Source organism: Rattus norvegicus, chromosome 3 (assembly GCF_021556685.1).
Source record: "Rattus norvegicus strain SHRSP/BbbUtx chromosome 3, alternate assembly SHRSP_T2T, whole genome shotgun sequence".
In the NCBI taxonomy this organism is placed as follows: Eukaryota; Metazoa; Chordata; class Mammalia; order Rodentia; family Muridae; genus Rattus; species Rattus norvegicus.
The window spans coordinates 36354852-36371412 of NC_141536.1; the positions used below are offsets into that span (position 1 = coordinate 36354852).

The window sequence follows — 16561 nt, forward strand, 5'->3', positions numbered from 1 at the left end:
TCAGCTATTGGACACGGCACACATTTCTCGCATTAAAACAGGCAGTTCCAACAGAAATACCAGTCCCAATTATCTACAAAGTCTTATTAAAGATGGATTTGCTACCAACACAGTAATGGTGGTAGTGCATCCATGTGAATATATTTTAACGTCAAACTATCTATAAATGAGTGAGAATGTTTACATTTTGCTAAATTAAAATGATCCTATTAATCATCTTATACCCTAGGGAAGAATGCACAAAGAACGTCCCCCTCTCTTGCTTGCATCTGGCTTACACTTAGTGAGCTGGTCATCCCCACAATCAGCCGGATCTAGGCCAGCCTCAGCCTCATCACCAGAAGTAACCAAATGCTACCTGAAGGCCACGTTACATTAACAATGTGGCTTCTGATAGCTGATACCGGCCAATGAGATTCAAGTAACATGGGTCCAGCGGGAGCTCCAAGGGGCTCTGGAAATGTACCCATAAAACACAGATACAAACTTCTTCTCTTTTATTATTCTGCAGGAATGACTACAAGAGAGGATAAATTGGAAATCTCACAGCAACTGCTGCCACCAGGACAGGGGATAAATGGCACGCAGAACCGCACATTGAGAAATGTAGTGCTAAGACAACAGCAGATGAACCAAGAGAGACCCTGAAGGCTGACATCCAGTTCTGCTCTTTCACAGCATGAAGCAAGAATTCTACACTTTGCATTAGTTAGCCTTTGCTGTTTCTGTCTCTTTGTGGTAGGAAGATTCCTAAGAGATACAGTTAGAAAGTATAACACTTGAAATGTACCAAGTTTGGTCTCATCTAGTTTCTTGAGCAACCCCCCATGCTGGTTTGCTTTCTGTTGCTGTAATAAACACTACAACCAAATGCTTAGGGTGGGAAGAGTTTATCTGGCTTATGTGTCCCAGGTCACAATTCAGTGCTGAAGGAAAATTAGAGCAGAAATTCAAGGCAGGAACTGAAGGGAGCTTGTGGAATAACACTAGTTACTGGCTTGCTCCTAGGCTCACGGTCAGCTAACTTTCTTGTACTTCCCAAGATCACCTGCTCAGGGATGGCACTACTCACAGTGGTCTGGGCCCTCCCACATCGAGCATTAATCAAGAAAATGCCCCCATGGGTAGTCTGATAGAAGCAATTCCTAAACTGAGATCCACTCTTCCCAGATGGCTCTAGCTTGTGTCAAATTAACAAAAAAGAAAAGAAGAGGAGGAAGAGGAGGAGGAGAAGTGGTAGAAAGAGGAAGAGGGAAGGGAGAAGGAGGGGAGGATAAGGAAAAGAAGTAGAGGAGGGAGAGGAGGAAGAGGAAGAAGAGGAAGAACTAGAAGAGGAAGGAAAAGAAAAAGAAGGAGGAGGAGGAAGGAGGAGAAAGGAGGAGGAGGAAGGGGAGGGAGTAAAAGGGAAGAAGGAAAGAAAAGACAAATATAACCAGAAAACTCCCACCAATGACTCTCCCTAGACATCCTAAATCCCCCTATCCCAAGGCTTCCTACCCAGTCTTATGGTCTTCCCCTTCTACTACAACACCATGAGGGTATTATATATAGGCTGCCATTGAGCTGAAAGGTGATATAGTTTATCTATAATAAAGTGAACAGGTCAAGGCACCTTGTGGGAGACCAGCTACTGGAATCAAGTTCTGAGATAAGTCCCCAGCAGCAGAATGATGTCTCATTCTCAGGGAGAACCCTACAGAGAGAAGCAACCAATGCTGCAGAAGTTGGCCCTACCCAGGATCTGGAAGATACAGTACATAGGTGCCACATAAGGATTCAGGGGACCATGTGTCCCAGAGATGAGGAAGTCTTGTCCAGAAAGGCCAGGGAGCACAGAGCTGAGAATCGGTATCTTAGAAGGAAGCAGTGGTGTTCTCATAGGGTGAAGAACAGCTGTAGCAGAATGAACCCCTCCATTGTTGGGCAACATATCACCAACCAGGAAGGCCAAGGGCAAAGGGCTGAAGTCCTGTGTCTCCATGCAGAAAATGTGGCCAAGCCTAAAGTGCACTGTTGCTTCAGACCCTTCAACTTCTCCTCTCCTCAGCTCCTCTTTCCCCATCCCACTGAGCACATCAGTGATGAGATGAAGACGCACAGGCTGGTGAGGTACATGGGCTTCCCACATTACACATGGGAAAACTTAACAAGTGAATAGGCAGAACAGCTCCAGGGCCATACCAGGGAAGGAGAGCCGTGTGTGAACATGCTTCTGTGAGGAGAAGGTTCCAGGGAGTTCTGACAGACACATATCACCAGGAGGAGAAGAATTATGATGGAGGAGGTGACAGGAAGAAAATGGGTTGAGTCAAGACACGGTGTGTGTGCTTGGTCACTCAGCAAGTGCAGCAGCCCAGGTGGGCAGGGAGGGCATCACATTGGAAATGGACTGAGGCAAGTGGGCCTGGGTTTTCCAACTACCCACCTGGCTTTTTGTTCTTAATGATGATGGTGAAAGGAGCATCCAAGAATAAGTCAGGCAAGGGACAGTACATGAAGGAAAATCTCCTAAGACTCATACAACCTTAGTGGTTTTTAAGCAGGTTCTTCGTTAACCCAAGGCATCGTCAAGCTCTTCCCATTTCATGGAGGAAAAGCAAACAGTTGGGAGTCTGAAAATACGTCTGGGGGGAGGGGAGGCAGGAGCCATGCCTTCCACAACCTCACCAACCCTCCAAAGCTCTTCCCATTTCTTCTCAGACATCGCTTCTCCACCTGGAGCCCACCCAGCCTGGGGTCCAGAATGCCAAGATCTGTGGTTCCAAGGTCCATGATTCCAAACTCCATGACTCTAAGGTGTGTGGTTTGGAGGGTTTTATTGTTTTTTGCTGTACTTTAAAAAGGGCCAGAAGTGATATGAGTTTTGAAGTCTAGGTAATGGGGGACATCTAAGCCTATCCGTAAATTGGGCATGTGTAAGTTTCACTGATGACACTATCTTTAAAAAGCTCTGGAGATGGGGCTGGAGAGATGGCTCAGTGGTTAAGAGCACCGACTGCTCTTCCTGAGGTCCTGAGTTCAAATCCCAGCAACCACATGGTGGCTCATAACCATCTGTAATGAGATCTGATGCCCTCTTCTGGTGTGTCTGAAGGCAGCTACAGTGTACTCATATACAATAAAATAAAATCTTTTAAAAAAAAAAAAAAAAAAAGCTCTGGAGAGCTGAGTGCTGTTGGCGCAAGCCTTCAATCCTAGCACTCGGGAGGCAGAGGCACGTGAATCTTAGTTCCAGACCAGCCTGGTCTATAGAGTGTAGTTCCAGGGCAGTCAGGGCTACACAGAGAAACCCTGTCTCAAAAACCCAAACCAAACCAAAACAAAACAAAAAAAAAAACCCTATTTTTTTATATAGAACTTAAATCATCAAAAATACTTGGAAGTATGACATTTATTGAATATATATTCTAATATAAAAATAAAACCCCAAATAATACCCAGGGTTCACATCGCTCTTACAGTGCAGATTTGACACTTTTAAATAAAGATATTGTATGATTTGCTTTTCATTTTATATTAAAAAAAAGAAATACTTTGTATTACATTGAAGGATATGAGGACCATAAGACATGAAAATCTTAGCACTCACCAGCACAGTTCTTAACATAAAGACCAAATAAAGCAAGCGTCTCCCCAAACTAAAGTGCCCTCGAGCTCTCTGAAATTAGCAAAAGCCGTGTGCAGCTGACCTATTTCCTCTCCCACACGAGCATGTAATAATTGACTTCTGTCCCCCAGGGAAGCACTGAAATATTACTGAACAGCACCTGCCACACAGAGTACCGCTCTGTACACCCAGTAATTCCCATAAATCCTGCACTTAGATCTAGACTCAGGCACACTGCATCCTCTCTGATTGTATTTCTCAAGAAAGAACGAGATAACATAATTACCAAATATACACCATTATAAAAAAAACTAGATAAAATATGAGAATTTTAAATTGTAAGTACCCAAGGTATTTCTAGTATTAAAAAAATTATTGAAAGCATAGTAGTAGTCTGTCTCTGTCTCTGTCTCTCTGTCTCTCTGTCTCTCTCTCCCTCTCTCTCCCTCTCTCTCTCTCTCTCTCTCTCTCTCTCTCTCTCTCTCTCTCTCTCACACACACACACACACACACACACACACACACAGGCTTTTTGCCCACTTGTTTGATCCTGAATCTTAATAAGCATTGGAACGGTTAACAGCAGCAGCAGATCATTTGAAATGAGAGTGGGATGATGAATTAATACACGCAAGGCACTGTGTGTTTCCATGCTTTTCTGTGTGTTAAGAAAGAAATGACTAAACAAAAATTCCATAAAAAGTTTGAGAAAGGTATCATTTCTAGACACCATCCGTGCTACATAAGTTCACCACTTCTGGTGATTCTGACAGCCCAGGGGAATTGCATATTCTTTTCAAGTGGGTGCTTATAGAATGTTTCCTCTCAAAACAAATACCGCGGCAGCAATTAAGCTGCCAGACTGAAGGAAGATACATCCTCCAACAGGGAGATAAAGTAAGGCATAAAGGAGACACCATTTGTCATCCAAGTGATTAGTAAGATGATCTGCAAGATTCTGCAGCTGTTAGACAATTTTTACAGCTTCTACCTAATTAATGCTTTCAGTACCCCAATACAAACACTGAATGTCATGCCTTCAGATTCAAGTAATTACTTGCATTCTATTTATGTGTGCAACAATCAAGTTATGTTAAAGAAATAGGAGAGTTTCTGGAGGACCATGTTTACGCTAATAAAAATGAGAACTACCATCAAGGAATTCCAATGTGCTATTTATGTTCAAGCCAAGCATTGATAATGCTTTAGTGTGCTCTCTTCCGGCCACAGGTTGCCATAGCACACAGCTTGTAATTATTGTTACTTAAAAGCAATAAAAACATTCCCTTAAAGTTGAATCTACGTTGTAGCTATTTTATGGATACAAGCCTCCACATTTCTGGTCTGCTATGGTATTGAAGCTATATTGTAGCTGGTCTGCTAAGGTTTGGATAAGTGTCCCCAGAGGGTTCAAGTGTTGAGGGCTTGGTCCCAAGGGTGGCATTACTTGGAACCTATCAGAAGCGAGATGAGTAGGGAAATCTCTAGGCCAAGAGGGGAGGTGCCTTGAAGTTCATAGAATTCCTTTCTCTTCTTGGTTGTGGGGCCTGAGGCAAGCAGTTTATTGACACCACAGGTCCCCACCATGATGTGGTGCTTCACCATTGGTCTCAAAGCAACAGATCCAAGTGGCCATGGTCTGTAACTTCTGAAACCACAGACCAAAGTAAGTCTTTTTTCTTTGTTGGTTCATAGGATCAAACCTAGGGCCTTGTACATGCTAGGGAAGGTCCTCTACCACTGAGCTATGCCCCGAGTCCCATTTCTCCTTATAATTCACTATCTCTGGTATTAGTGACAGGAATACCTCCCTACAGGATTCTCCTCCCACAGTCAAAGCCTTGTGGACCAGACTCTTGGTGAGCTTCTGTGAGAACGTCCAGTCTTCAAGAATGAAGAGCACAGAACTCTGCTTTATTGTGAAGGATACAACTGAGAAAGATAAGACAATGTCAACTGAACCAGAAAGTTCTTATGGGGCTAACAAACATGGCTCTTCTTAGGGCTTGATAGTTTGATATTCTCTACTATGGTGAAGCATTCAAGAGTCTGTGAGTAAGTAGCTTTGTCTTCTCATTCGTAATGATTTTATTTGCATAACAGTCCAGGTTCAGTAGTCTGAAGAGTCCAGAGTCTCAGATGGGCCAGGTCCACCTACTGAAGGGCCAGCTCAGAGGACTGGTAGTTCTGAGGTCTATACTCCTTCTCAGCCCATGCACTTAAGCTGGGCAGAAAGCTCTGGCAAAGGACAAGCCAACAGAGGCTGCACTATTCACAATCCTTGAAAGCCCAGCAGGGAGGGTTCTACTGACTGGAATGTGGGCTGCATGCCCCATCCCCAAGTACCAGCAGGCATCTCCTAGCCTCCAGTGATAATGAGTGAGCCTCAAGCTGCCCACCTGCTTCTGAGTCTGAGGTTTGACAATTAAATCCAGACAGGGCCAACTCTAGGGGAGGCAGGCTTGGAAGACCTGTTGCCCCAGCTAGGAGACTGAATGATCTGGGTGTCAGGGGTGGATCTCTGAGTTAGGAGACAGGGGTGGGGAGCCTTCTACGCCTAGCTACCCAGTGATCTGACTAAAGAACATTCTCCTCGGTTCAGCCCTTGTTTCTTATCCCCTGAGGGAAGGGTAGCATATATAGGTATAGCGCAGTAGGGGCAACCAGAGGAGCCAGGATCAGGTGGGGACAGACACACAAAGCCCTTCATTTTCAGCCTAGCTCTCTACACAGATTCCTTTAATTTCCTAGGAAGATTACCACTTGATTCAGACCTTATTCTGTATATCAATAAAATCTTACCAGTCTAAACTGGAAGACACATAGTCGTTTATTCTACAGAAACAGAATTTAGGGAACATGTGTTAAGAACATAGGAAAAGAAAGGGCGGGGGTGGGGATTTACAAGTAAACCAATGGATAACTGACCAGCTGCCCTGTAATCAGACCTCCCCATCATTGTTTTCACACATTCAGTTCCATACAAACAGGGTTTGCTGGGAGAGAAGCCGATCCCTTCCTTGCTTCATTAGATTAGATTGCAGTTTGGGAAGCTCCACCCTACAGAACAGTCTCAAAGGCGGTGTGAGTGCTTTCTTAACGTTCGCTGCAACTGGACTGTACCATTTAGGAAGCAAGACCCACTTACAGCACAAGGAAGAGAAAAAAAAACCTTTCACCTTTGTTGATGAAAACACTTCTTCAGTGCCTACTGTGCTGTAGCTAAAATATAAACAGGGTTCACAGCTCCTCCCATCCCTACCCCAGGCTATAGAATGCTTCCCAGGCTCCCGGGTCAACTGGATCCCACCTAGGCAGCCACCTGAAGGCAAAAGGGAGAAGAGAGATATTTCTCTTCCTCTTCTCTACCCCAAGTGCCTACTCTAACAGAGGCAGCATCTCCACGTGGCTCTTGCTCCTACCAGTTGGATTCCTCTGGGTGCAGCACCTGACAGTTTTCTCCATAGCTTTCTCGAGTAACAGTAAGGGTAACTTGTGGCTGAAGATATGGCTCGGTTGTTACGAGCACTAGTTACTCTTGCAGAGGACTTGGATTCGTTCCCAGCACCCACATGGCAGCTCACAACCATATGTAGCTTCTGTTCCAGGGGATCTGATGCCCTCCTCTGACCTCCTCAGGTACCAGGGAGCATGTGGTACACTGGCATGCATATAGACAAACACCTAGATTGACAAAATAAAGTGAAATAAAAGTCATTTTAAAAAACTATCAAAGGTGGCTTCATGCTGTAGCTAATTTCTGGGTTTCTGATAACAAGGGATTGTCATCTGTTTAAATGTGTTCCTATATTCAAGTCCAAGGGGGTTGGGAGGAAATACAAGTAGTAAGAGTGTGGCTAATATAATATTATTTGTCTGTTTACTAGTTAACAGATAAAGAGATAATCCTTTGTGAACTGTGAACACACAAGCAAAAAGGACCATCCATGATAGAATTAATAAAACAAAAACAAAAACAAAAAACAAATCCAAACCAACAAACACACACAAAAAAAACCAACCAAACAAACAAACAAACAAAAAACAGGCAACAGGCTCCAGACCCTCCAAATGATACTTTGTTCTTCTAAGCATCCACACAGAATAAGGTCACTTCTAGAACCAGGGCCAGACCTATAAGCATGGCACTGGGAGGCTCAGACAGGAGAATGCGCATTCCAAACCAGCCTGAGCTATGTAGCAACTCTCTATTTCAAAAGTAAAACAATTAAATAAACTCCTGAAATAAATGAGTAGTCTGGGTTTAAAGAGGAACGAACCCCATATGCCCTTTCATGACCTACAAATCTGTGTCCATCTTCATCACCGAGGGTTAGAGTGTTTGGTGGAGAAAATAAGAGAGCCAAGGCTGCCTCACTCTACCTCTAGCAATGTGACCTTTCTGTCCTATGCCGGGCCGATGTTCTAGTTATCTGGAAGTAAGAAATCAGAAGGTTTTACTTCTGCAATCTCTTCCTGTTCTAAAACTGTGTGATTCCGAGTTTATGGATAAATTTGGCATATCTACATGCCTCTAGGCATATGATTATTCTTAGAGCTGTGCACAAAGCAGATACCTTCTGTTGACGAATTCACATTTCATCAGAGAAATGTGTCTGTAACCAGCACCCAAATTATAACCCAAAGAATTTCCCTGCCAACTTGTTTTATTATAGTATCAACTCAGAATCTGCATATGTTTTCCATCTCTAAATACAATGTGGGTTCATTGAATCATTGTAAGGATCATCTGATTAGCATACCTCAAAAAAAACACGAGGTTTCCACAGACAGCAGCAACTCCTGTCTTCTGTCCCACGAGCTCTTATTTCTAAATGTGATGTCATTATTTTATTCTATGACTTACCTTTTCACTTCGGTGTACTTTGAATAAATGCTTAAATGTATATAAATGTATACATACATATATACATATACATATATGTATATACATATACATATATATTTATTTCAGAGTCTCAGTGCAATATAACGCCTGTTTTGAGGGCTTAGTAGATAATTTTCATTATGCCATTATGCCTGTGGCACCTCTTTCTGTTTTGTTTGTTTTGATTTTTGTTTCTTGTTGTTTTGTTTTAGATCCAAGTCTCACTTTGTTATCCAAGCCGGCTCCAAACTCTGAGGCTCAAGAGATTTGCCTGCTTCAGCCTCTTCAGTAGCTAGGACTTCAGGTACACATCACCACTACACCAAGTTCCCTCCATCCTTAAGTGAGAGCATGCTTAAAATTCACCAAACAGGACCCCTGAGATGGCCCAGGAGATAAAGGGCTTACTACTAAAGCCCCATGACTGGAGTTCAAACCCCAGAAAACACATCAAGAAGAGAAACAGTTCCACTAGGTTGTCCCTTGACCTCCACAAGTCCACCAAGGCTCACGTGCACGTTCACACATGCATGTGCAAGCTCACACACACACACACACATGCACACGCACACGCGCGCTCGCACACTCGCGAGTGCAAATATTTTTTAGAAAATAAAATTAAATACTTCTTTGTATACATGGAACATTTATCCTTTATTTTGCCACATAAATAGAATAATTTTAACTTTTGTAATATGATATTAATGCTGAGTTTAGTTTGGTTTTACCCATTTCTTTTTTCTCCCATGGAAATTGACCTTTTCACTTCATCAAAAACACTCCTGGGCTGGAGAGATGACTCGGCCATTAAGGCCACTTCCTCCTGTTTTCAGAGGGGTCAGGATTGGGTTTCCAACACCCAAATCAGGAAACTCGCCATTGCCTGTAATTCCAGCCTCAGGGATCTGATGCCTTCTAGCCTCTGAAGGACCCTGCACGCTCATGGTGTACATAGAGGCAAGCAGGCACAGTAGCGTTCATATAAACGTTAAAACATGAGTAAATACGCTCAGCCCCCGAGAAACGCACTTGCTGTCAATCCTCACGACCTGATTTCAAGCCCGGGCCCCACATGGTAGAAGGAGGGGCTAATTCCTTCAGCTTGCTCTCTGATGTTGGCATGTGTGCTGTGACGTGCACCTGAGAGCACGCCACACTAAACGTGTTTCTTAAAGTTTGGGAGACATTGTTGGTTTGCTTGTTTTTGTTTTTTAGATACCTTCTGGGGAGTGGGGGATGCAGAACTGGATAGATCCTGAGGCTGGCCAGCCTTTCTAGCCTAATCAGCAACTAAATCCCTCATCCTACTGAGGCCTTGATGCAAAATGCAAGTTAGATGGCTGCTGGAGAACAGTACTTTAGGGTCATTGCTGACCACACACACACACGCGCGCACACACATGCTCGCACACGCTCGCGCACGCGCACATGCACACGCACGCACACATGCTCATGCACACACACATGCGCACGCTCACGCACACACACACACATGCGCACGCTCACGCACGCGCGCGCACACACACACACACACACACACACATGAACACACACTCATATACATCCGTACATACACACACAGAGATACTTTCCCTTTTCTCTCCTTGAAATGGGGTAGGCTCTTTAAGTCTATTTGACGTCATGCAATACAAAGGAAGTGGTGTATTGCACTTGAACTGAAGTCTAGGGCAGCTGCCGATGCCCTCTTCGCTCCTTGGGGTTGTCCAGCTTAGACTACAGTCACCATATCACCAAAAGGTCCAAAGAGCCACGCACGCCACAGATGGAGGAAAACCGAGCGCCCTGCCAAAAGCCCCGGCAGAGCTCTCAGCCAGTAGCCTGCACTGACTGCCAACCACATGTGCGAGGCTATTTTGGACCTCCCCGCCATCCCTGTGCCCACGTAACATCCCATAAGCAGAAGAGCTGTCTGGTCAGTGCGCAGAAAGAAATCGTTTTAAGCTACGGAATTTCCGAGTAGGTTTGTTAGGGAATAATTTCTTCCTTGCAACAGAAATTCATCCCCAAACCCATTCTCTCCCTTCATTCAAATGGGCAGGCATTGCAAAGGAACAAGGCTTGGTGCCAAGGAGCAAAGATAAAGCGCAGACATTCCTTCGCCCTCCCGATACTCAGGTCGGTCAGGGGATAGACAGTAAGAGAGACCTAAATCCATCTCGAACTGCAATGGAGACATGCGACTAAAAAATGAGCACAGGTACTCTGTTCTAAAAGGACCTACTTAGAAAACTGATCTAGTCAGGGAGTTTAAGAAAGGAAATAAGGCGAATTCCTAAGCTGAGGCAGGAGGATTATCATAACTTTGAGGCTAGCCTGTGCTACAGAGAGAGAGAGAGAGAGAGAGAGAGAGAGAGAGAGAGAGAGAGTATTAAAAAATATACCTCCACAAAATCGAAACTCTCAGATCTCGAGGAGTATCGAGAACCAATAGGCAAAGAGAAAAGTAACGTATTCCACATGGGTGGTCAGCATGTGCAAAGGGCCTGTGGCAGAAAGATGTCTCATTTTAAGCTCTGAATCCAGACATAAGAGATTAGAGCTGGGGATGATGCTGTTACTGGGTGGAGGCCAGACCCTTTAAAGGGATTCATAAAAGTTACTCAATACGAAGAAAGCTAACTAACTCAAGTGCGACGAGGACTAACTTAACACTCTGCCGTTCGTGACACAGGTGCTGCGAGACCCCAGCACTGTAACCCTCAGTGCACACACTCCCTGGTTGCCATGCATGCCTGCTTGTCACCCATTGGTCTCCACAACTCAACAACCAAACCTTTGCATACAAGATCTAAGCCTCTTCACTCTTCTCCCACAATGTCCAACAGAGCTGGCTACAAAGCAAATGCTAACTTCTCCAAGATGTGAGCCACAATACATGTTCGTTCCATAAATGGCCTATCAGAGACCTCCTGGGGAGGAAAGCCCTCCCCACGACAGCAGCACTCACTGAAGTTCTTACTGGAAGGCATCATTCCCCTCCAACTCAACCAGCTCTTGGATTTCATCTGGGGTGTGGCCGGAAGACGCCCTCAGACTATGCACTCTTTGGAAGATCGTGGTTAAGCCATTTCTGGATTACCTCTTCCTTTCTCTCCTGTCAGTAGCAAACTGTGTCTTCTTACCTTTCCTCAGAGATGCCATTTAGTGGTGCTCTGGATTCGTTCCAAACCCTCATCTCTCCTAAATTGTAGGTGCCAGCAATGTAGCAGACAGGGGAAATGACAAAGCCCAGGTGACGCTTAGGGATGGCAAAGCCTCTCCTCGGTCCATGACAGAGTGTTTAGTAGCAATGGACCCACGTATGTAGAAACTATCAACCACATCTCGCTGGTCCTGGTGTTCACAGCCTGACACTGCCCCCCTACACACACCTCAGAAGACTAGCTAAGACCGCTTCTTTGTGCCAAACATAATCCTTTGGGCAGTGTTGGAAGTGACCTCTATCAGGGTGAGCAGAGCTCATCCAATCCTAGCTTTTCTGCATGTGTCCCTGTCATCTCCTCACTGTCTGTCATTCCTTCATTCCCAGTCAGGTTTCCAGGACCAAGCTGCATAGGACCAGGCAACTTCTCTTCAAAAGTGCTTGGATGGCAAGGGCTCTAATCTGGTGAGTGGGTTAGTCCATTGATGAACTCGTAGCTGATTGGGGCTTCTGAAGGTGGTGGAAATTGTAGGAGGTGTGGTGTAGCTGGAGGAAGTGGATCTTTGAGGTCATGCCCTTGGAGGGTTTATATTACCTCCAGGCCTCTGCTTCTGTTCCCAGATCCGTCTTTCTGCTCCAGCTGCATGAAGTCAGCAGCCCTCCCTGCCACCTCTCTTTGTCGTGACTTTCTGTCTCATCACAGGCATAGTCAAGTGACCACAGCCATGAAGCAAAAATAAATCTTTTCTCCTATTTTGATTTTCTCAGTATTTTATCTCAGCCATGGAGAACTGACTGATCTAATTGGTCTCCTTACTCTCTCCCGTAGTAAAGCAAAATAAATGTGAAACACCACCAGGAAATCCCATCCCTTCTAGTATCAGGAATTCAAAAGCTGGAGAGATGGCAAATGCACTTGCTGACATCTTGACAACTTGAGCTCCGTTCCCTGGGCTCACAGGGGGACGGAGAGAGGCAAGTCTATGAGTTGTCCTCTGACCTCCACAAACACACAGTAGCGACACACACACACACACAGACACACACACACAGAATATCAATCAATTAAGATAATTTTAATTTTTAAAGTATTTAAATATTAATAAATTACTGTCACTCTTTAAAGGGTTCTATCAGGGTGTTATGCTTATATATATATGTATATATATATATATGTATATAATTTAAAGAGGTCTGTACAATGCTGTTTAAATTAGATTGCAGTTGTTTACTGTGCTATGAAGTTCTCCCCCAAAATAGATATTGTTTCTGTGCCAAAATTAAGAAAATTGTTTGTTACAATTAATTCCTGAATTTGGACCGTTTTATGAAATCAGTATGCCCACCCTCAACAATATTTATGAACTATATTTATTCTCAAAACCTTCGCTGGTCCAAGTAGCTCCCAAAATTGCCATTGCAATATTTTTCTCTGTTAAGCGTACACACAGCAGCCCACTCTACAACGTGTGTGTGTGTGTGTATGTGTGTGTGTGTGTGTTTGTAGTTTCAGTCATTCACTGATTAGGAAATTAGGAAAAATATTCGAAAGGACATTGCTTTGTTTGGGCTCCGAATGTAAACTAGTCCAATGATAGTGTAAATTCAAAAGTATTAGTCAAACCACTCACTGAATGCGTTAGTGCATAATTAGTAGTTCCAAGAATCTGCAACAAGAAAGCACTACCAAAAATAAGCATCTACGAGATAAGCATAAAGAACTCAGCGTTGCATAACTCAAAAAAATATTTTAAGCTGAGCAATGGCTTCCCCTTATCAAATACACAAATAACCCCCGCTCTACAAAGAGGGTGGGATGTTCTTTCAAACTGAATGCAGAATCAAATGTGTTTAAATACTGTACCGGCTTGGAGCACACCACACTGAGCTACAGAACGGTAGCCATAATTTCTGTTTCTGCAGGAAGTACAAATGTTCGTGGAAATATTACCCAAATATGCTTTATAGACCTTTTAAGCGCTGTCAGAGTCCAATTTTGAGTCTAAATCGTGTTCTACTTTGAAAATATGCTTAAACTAATTATTAAAAAAAAAAAATCACCGCGGCTGCCATAGTAAGTTGGAATCACAGGACACCAGGTTCTGGGTGACCTAGAGAGAAAAGTGTTTCTCAAGGTCGCTCCATGACAGAACCTGGGATAAAAGCTTCTTGGGGTATTGACCAAAGTCTTCCTAAGTCTCCAGGAAGGAGCACACTCCAGAGAAGGATCAAGGTGAGCCGCTTCTGTATTCCTTCTCCAGCATCCAGCTCCAGAGGCACTGGGTAGTGCAAAAACAGAGGGTCGATTTCTTTCCTCAAGGTGACAGGCAGCAGAGGACTGCGCATTGCTAGCGACCTGTGGTTCGAACTACTTGCCTCTCTGGCCACGAGGAAAACACGGGAAAGCCAGCGCGAGGTTCAGGGCAGCCAGACCCTGGGAACTGCGCCCGCGCTGTCTTATTTAGGTCTCACTAGCCCGCTGTCCCCGTCAGTCCGTGATTACGCGAAATCGATGAAACGGTGCCAAAACGAGACTAAACTTTTCTGTTCCAAGTGTCTCTCTTTTGGCCAGAACTCAGAGAACTCTCTCAAAAATGTGAAAGTATTCAAAATAGGACAAAGGTTGGAGAAATCCTCTAACTCTCACAGCGCATCAAACCAGGTCGCTCACGTCCCTCCGTGCAACGAAGGTGGGCCAGGAACACTTCTAGCTCCTAAATGGAGTGTCCCCGGCCAGCGTCCCTTTTCCTCTCCAACACAAGTACACAAATACAAACTAACTTCCCGGAGCGACAGAAAGATGTAGGGATGCGAACATTGGGTAGCCAGGGAACCGGGAGAGGGAAGGAGTTGGAAGCAGAGGTAGGGGAGGCTGGACCCCAGGACCGGGGAGCAGGGAGCAGAGGGACGAGGACCGATCCCCGACCGGCGCGGACCGGACTCGCGCTCCCGGGCAGGGGACCGCGCTGGATGCGGGCTCCCGGCGCCCGGACCTCCTACCTGTCTGAGGATGAAGCTGGTGGAAGTGGTGCTGCCATCGGATCTTTTCAACCTGCTCCTCCGGGTCGTGGTGCCTCGGGCCACCTGAACTCGACACACCGGGGCCACAAAGAAGCCAGTGAGGACCGCAGCGCTGAGCTGAGCGGGCATCCGGGGCTGGAGTCCTCCTTGGGAACCGCGCCCCGGGGACCCCCAGAACCCCTCGTCCTAGTCTCCCCGGCGCCTCCCAGCGCCCCCACCCCCATCCCCTCACCCCGAGCTGGGTGGTCCCGAGCACCCACCACATCCATTAACAAAGCGTCGCGGGTGCGGGGTCTGAGTCCCCGGCATCGGCGACAGGAGGCTGCGGACACTGAAGCCCGAGCGCTGAGCCCGGGAGCAGGCTAGGAGGAGGGGAGGAGGAGGGGGAGGAGCGGGCGGGAGGCGCGGAGGAGGGAGCGGCGGCTCGGGACCAGCGCCCCGCACTCGCGGCACCAAGGCGGGGCGCGGGGCGGCGCGGGTGGAGGAGGGGGCGGTACCTGCGAGCTGGGGGAGTGCGGCCCGTCCGCCGCCCCGTTCTTGGCGTAGGAGGACGACATGGTTCAGAGGCGCCGCATGGCCCTCGCGGCGCGGTGGGCGGAGGGCGCGGGCCGGTGCGGGCGGAGGGGGAGGCAGGACTTCCCTACCCGGCTCCTGGCCCCGCGCCGGCTCGCGGGCCGCCTGCCCGCACTTCGCCGAGCGCCGCACCTTAAAGGGGCCGAAGCGCTCCCCTCCCCCCTCGCGCGCCCTCAGGGAAGTCCAGGCGAGGGGGCTTCTCGGTTCTCGCCTCCCCGAGCCTTGGGGAGAAGTGCTCTCCCCACCCCGCGAGCGCTCTACAGCACAGCTTTCCAGAGGATGGAGGGAGGGGAAAATCTGAGATGGGGGTGGGAGGATTAAAATAGTCTGCACAGTTTAAAATGAGACAAAGGTGGCACGGTTCATGAATCAGGACTTGGGGAGGGAAGCTGGTGCAGTGTTGCAGGGAGTGGGCAGAGCGGAACGTGTGTGTGTGTGTGTGTGTGTGTGTGTGTGTGTGTGTGTGTGTGGGCAGAGCGGAACGTGTGTGTGTGTGTGTGTGTGTGTGTGTGTGTGTGTGTGTGTGTGTGTGTCCGTCCGTCCGTCCCAGCACTCGAATTTGAAAAGGACAAGACTGACTCCTCCTTCGGAGACTTTCCTCATCATCCCATGGTGGTAAGGCACTAGGTTGTTGGCGTGTGTGTGTGTGTGTGTGTGTGTGTGTGTGTGTGTGTGTGTGTGTGTGTGTGTGTGTGTTTACTTTTTATTAGTGGGTTTTTTCTTTTGTTTTTGTTTGTTGTTGTTTGGGCAACTCTACCCTCGGAGATACAAGTTACACACACCTAGGCAGGCGTGGGAGAGCCTGCCAGCCAGTTTGACTGGAGATGCAGCCCCACCGAAACCAGCCTGTCCTAAGGAGTTTTGAAGGTCACATCAAACCTGCTAAAAAGCAGGAGTTGACCACGTGCCTCTCATTTGTATAGCTGTTTCCAGGAGAAGAAACTCATCCTAAAGCCATACACAAGCTAGCTTTCTGGTTACAAACACATGCTGTATTTGAGATCAATTGAAGGCCAGGGAATCCTAGAAGGAAGAAATTTGAAGTAATAAAAAGAGGTGGGAAATATGTGAATTAAGAAAAAATTCTAACTATAGTTACGGTTGCAGCGATGCCTCGTTAAAATAGACATAAAATTACTACATCAGCCCCCCTCACCCTGTGTTCTGGCATTTTACTTATTAAAACAAGCACCACGTTTATTTTCCCATCTATTACATACTTTCCTTACAGACCCTTTCACTTCGTCTAAACTTTGGGTCCTAAAACTAGTCTTGCCTCCAAGTTCCCTCTGGCACTCGTGCACTCGTG

At 46.3% G+C, this 16561-nt stretch overlaps 1 protein-coding gene across 4 annotated transcripts in view; it reads right to left on the reverse strand.

The window, feature by feature from the left end:
* The window catches only part of Cacnb4 (calcium voltage-gated channel auxiliary subunit beta 4), a 250104-nt gene extending 234593 nt beyond the window's left edge, over window positions 1-15511 (reverse strand). The window contains exons 1-2 of one of the 4 annotated variants that reach the window (XM_087654045.1): window positions 15177-15511; window positions 14659-14742 (exon numbers count right to left, since the gene is read on the reverse strand). Coding sequence is in view for 2 of the 4 variants with exons in the window: in NM_001399143.2 (NP_001386072.1) it covers window positions 14659-14742; window positions 15177-15236 (144 nt within the window). In the remaining 2 variants the exon portion in view is untranslated. 4 annotated transcript variants of the gene reach the window in all.
* Between the last annotated feature and the right edge of the window lie 1050 nt (window positions 15512-16561).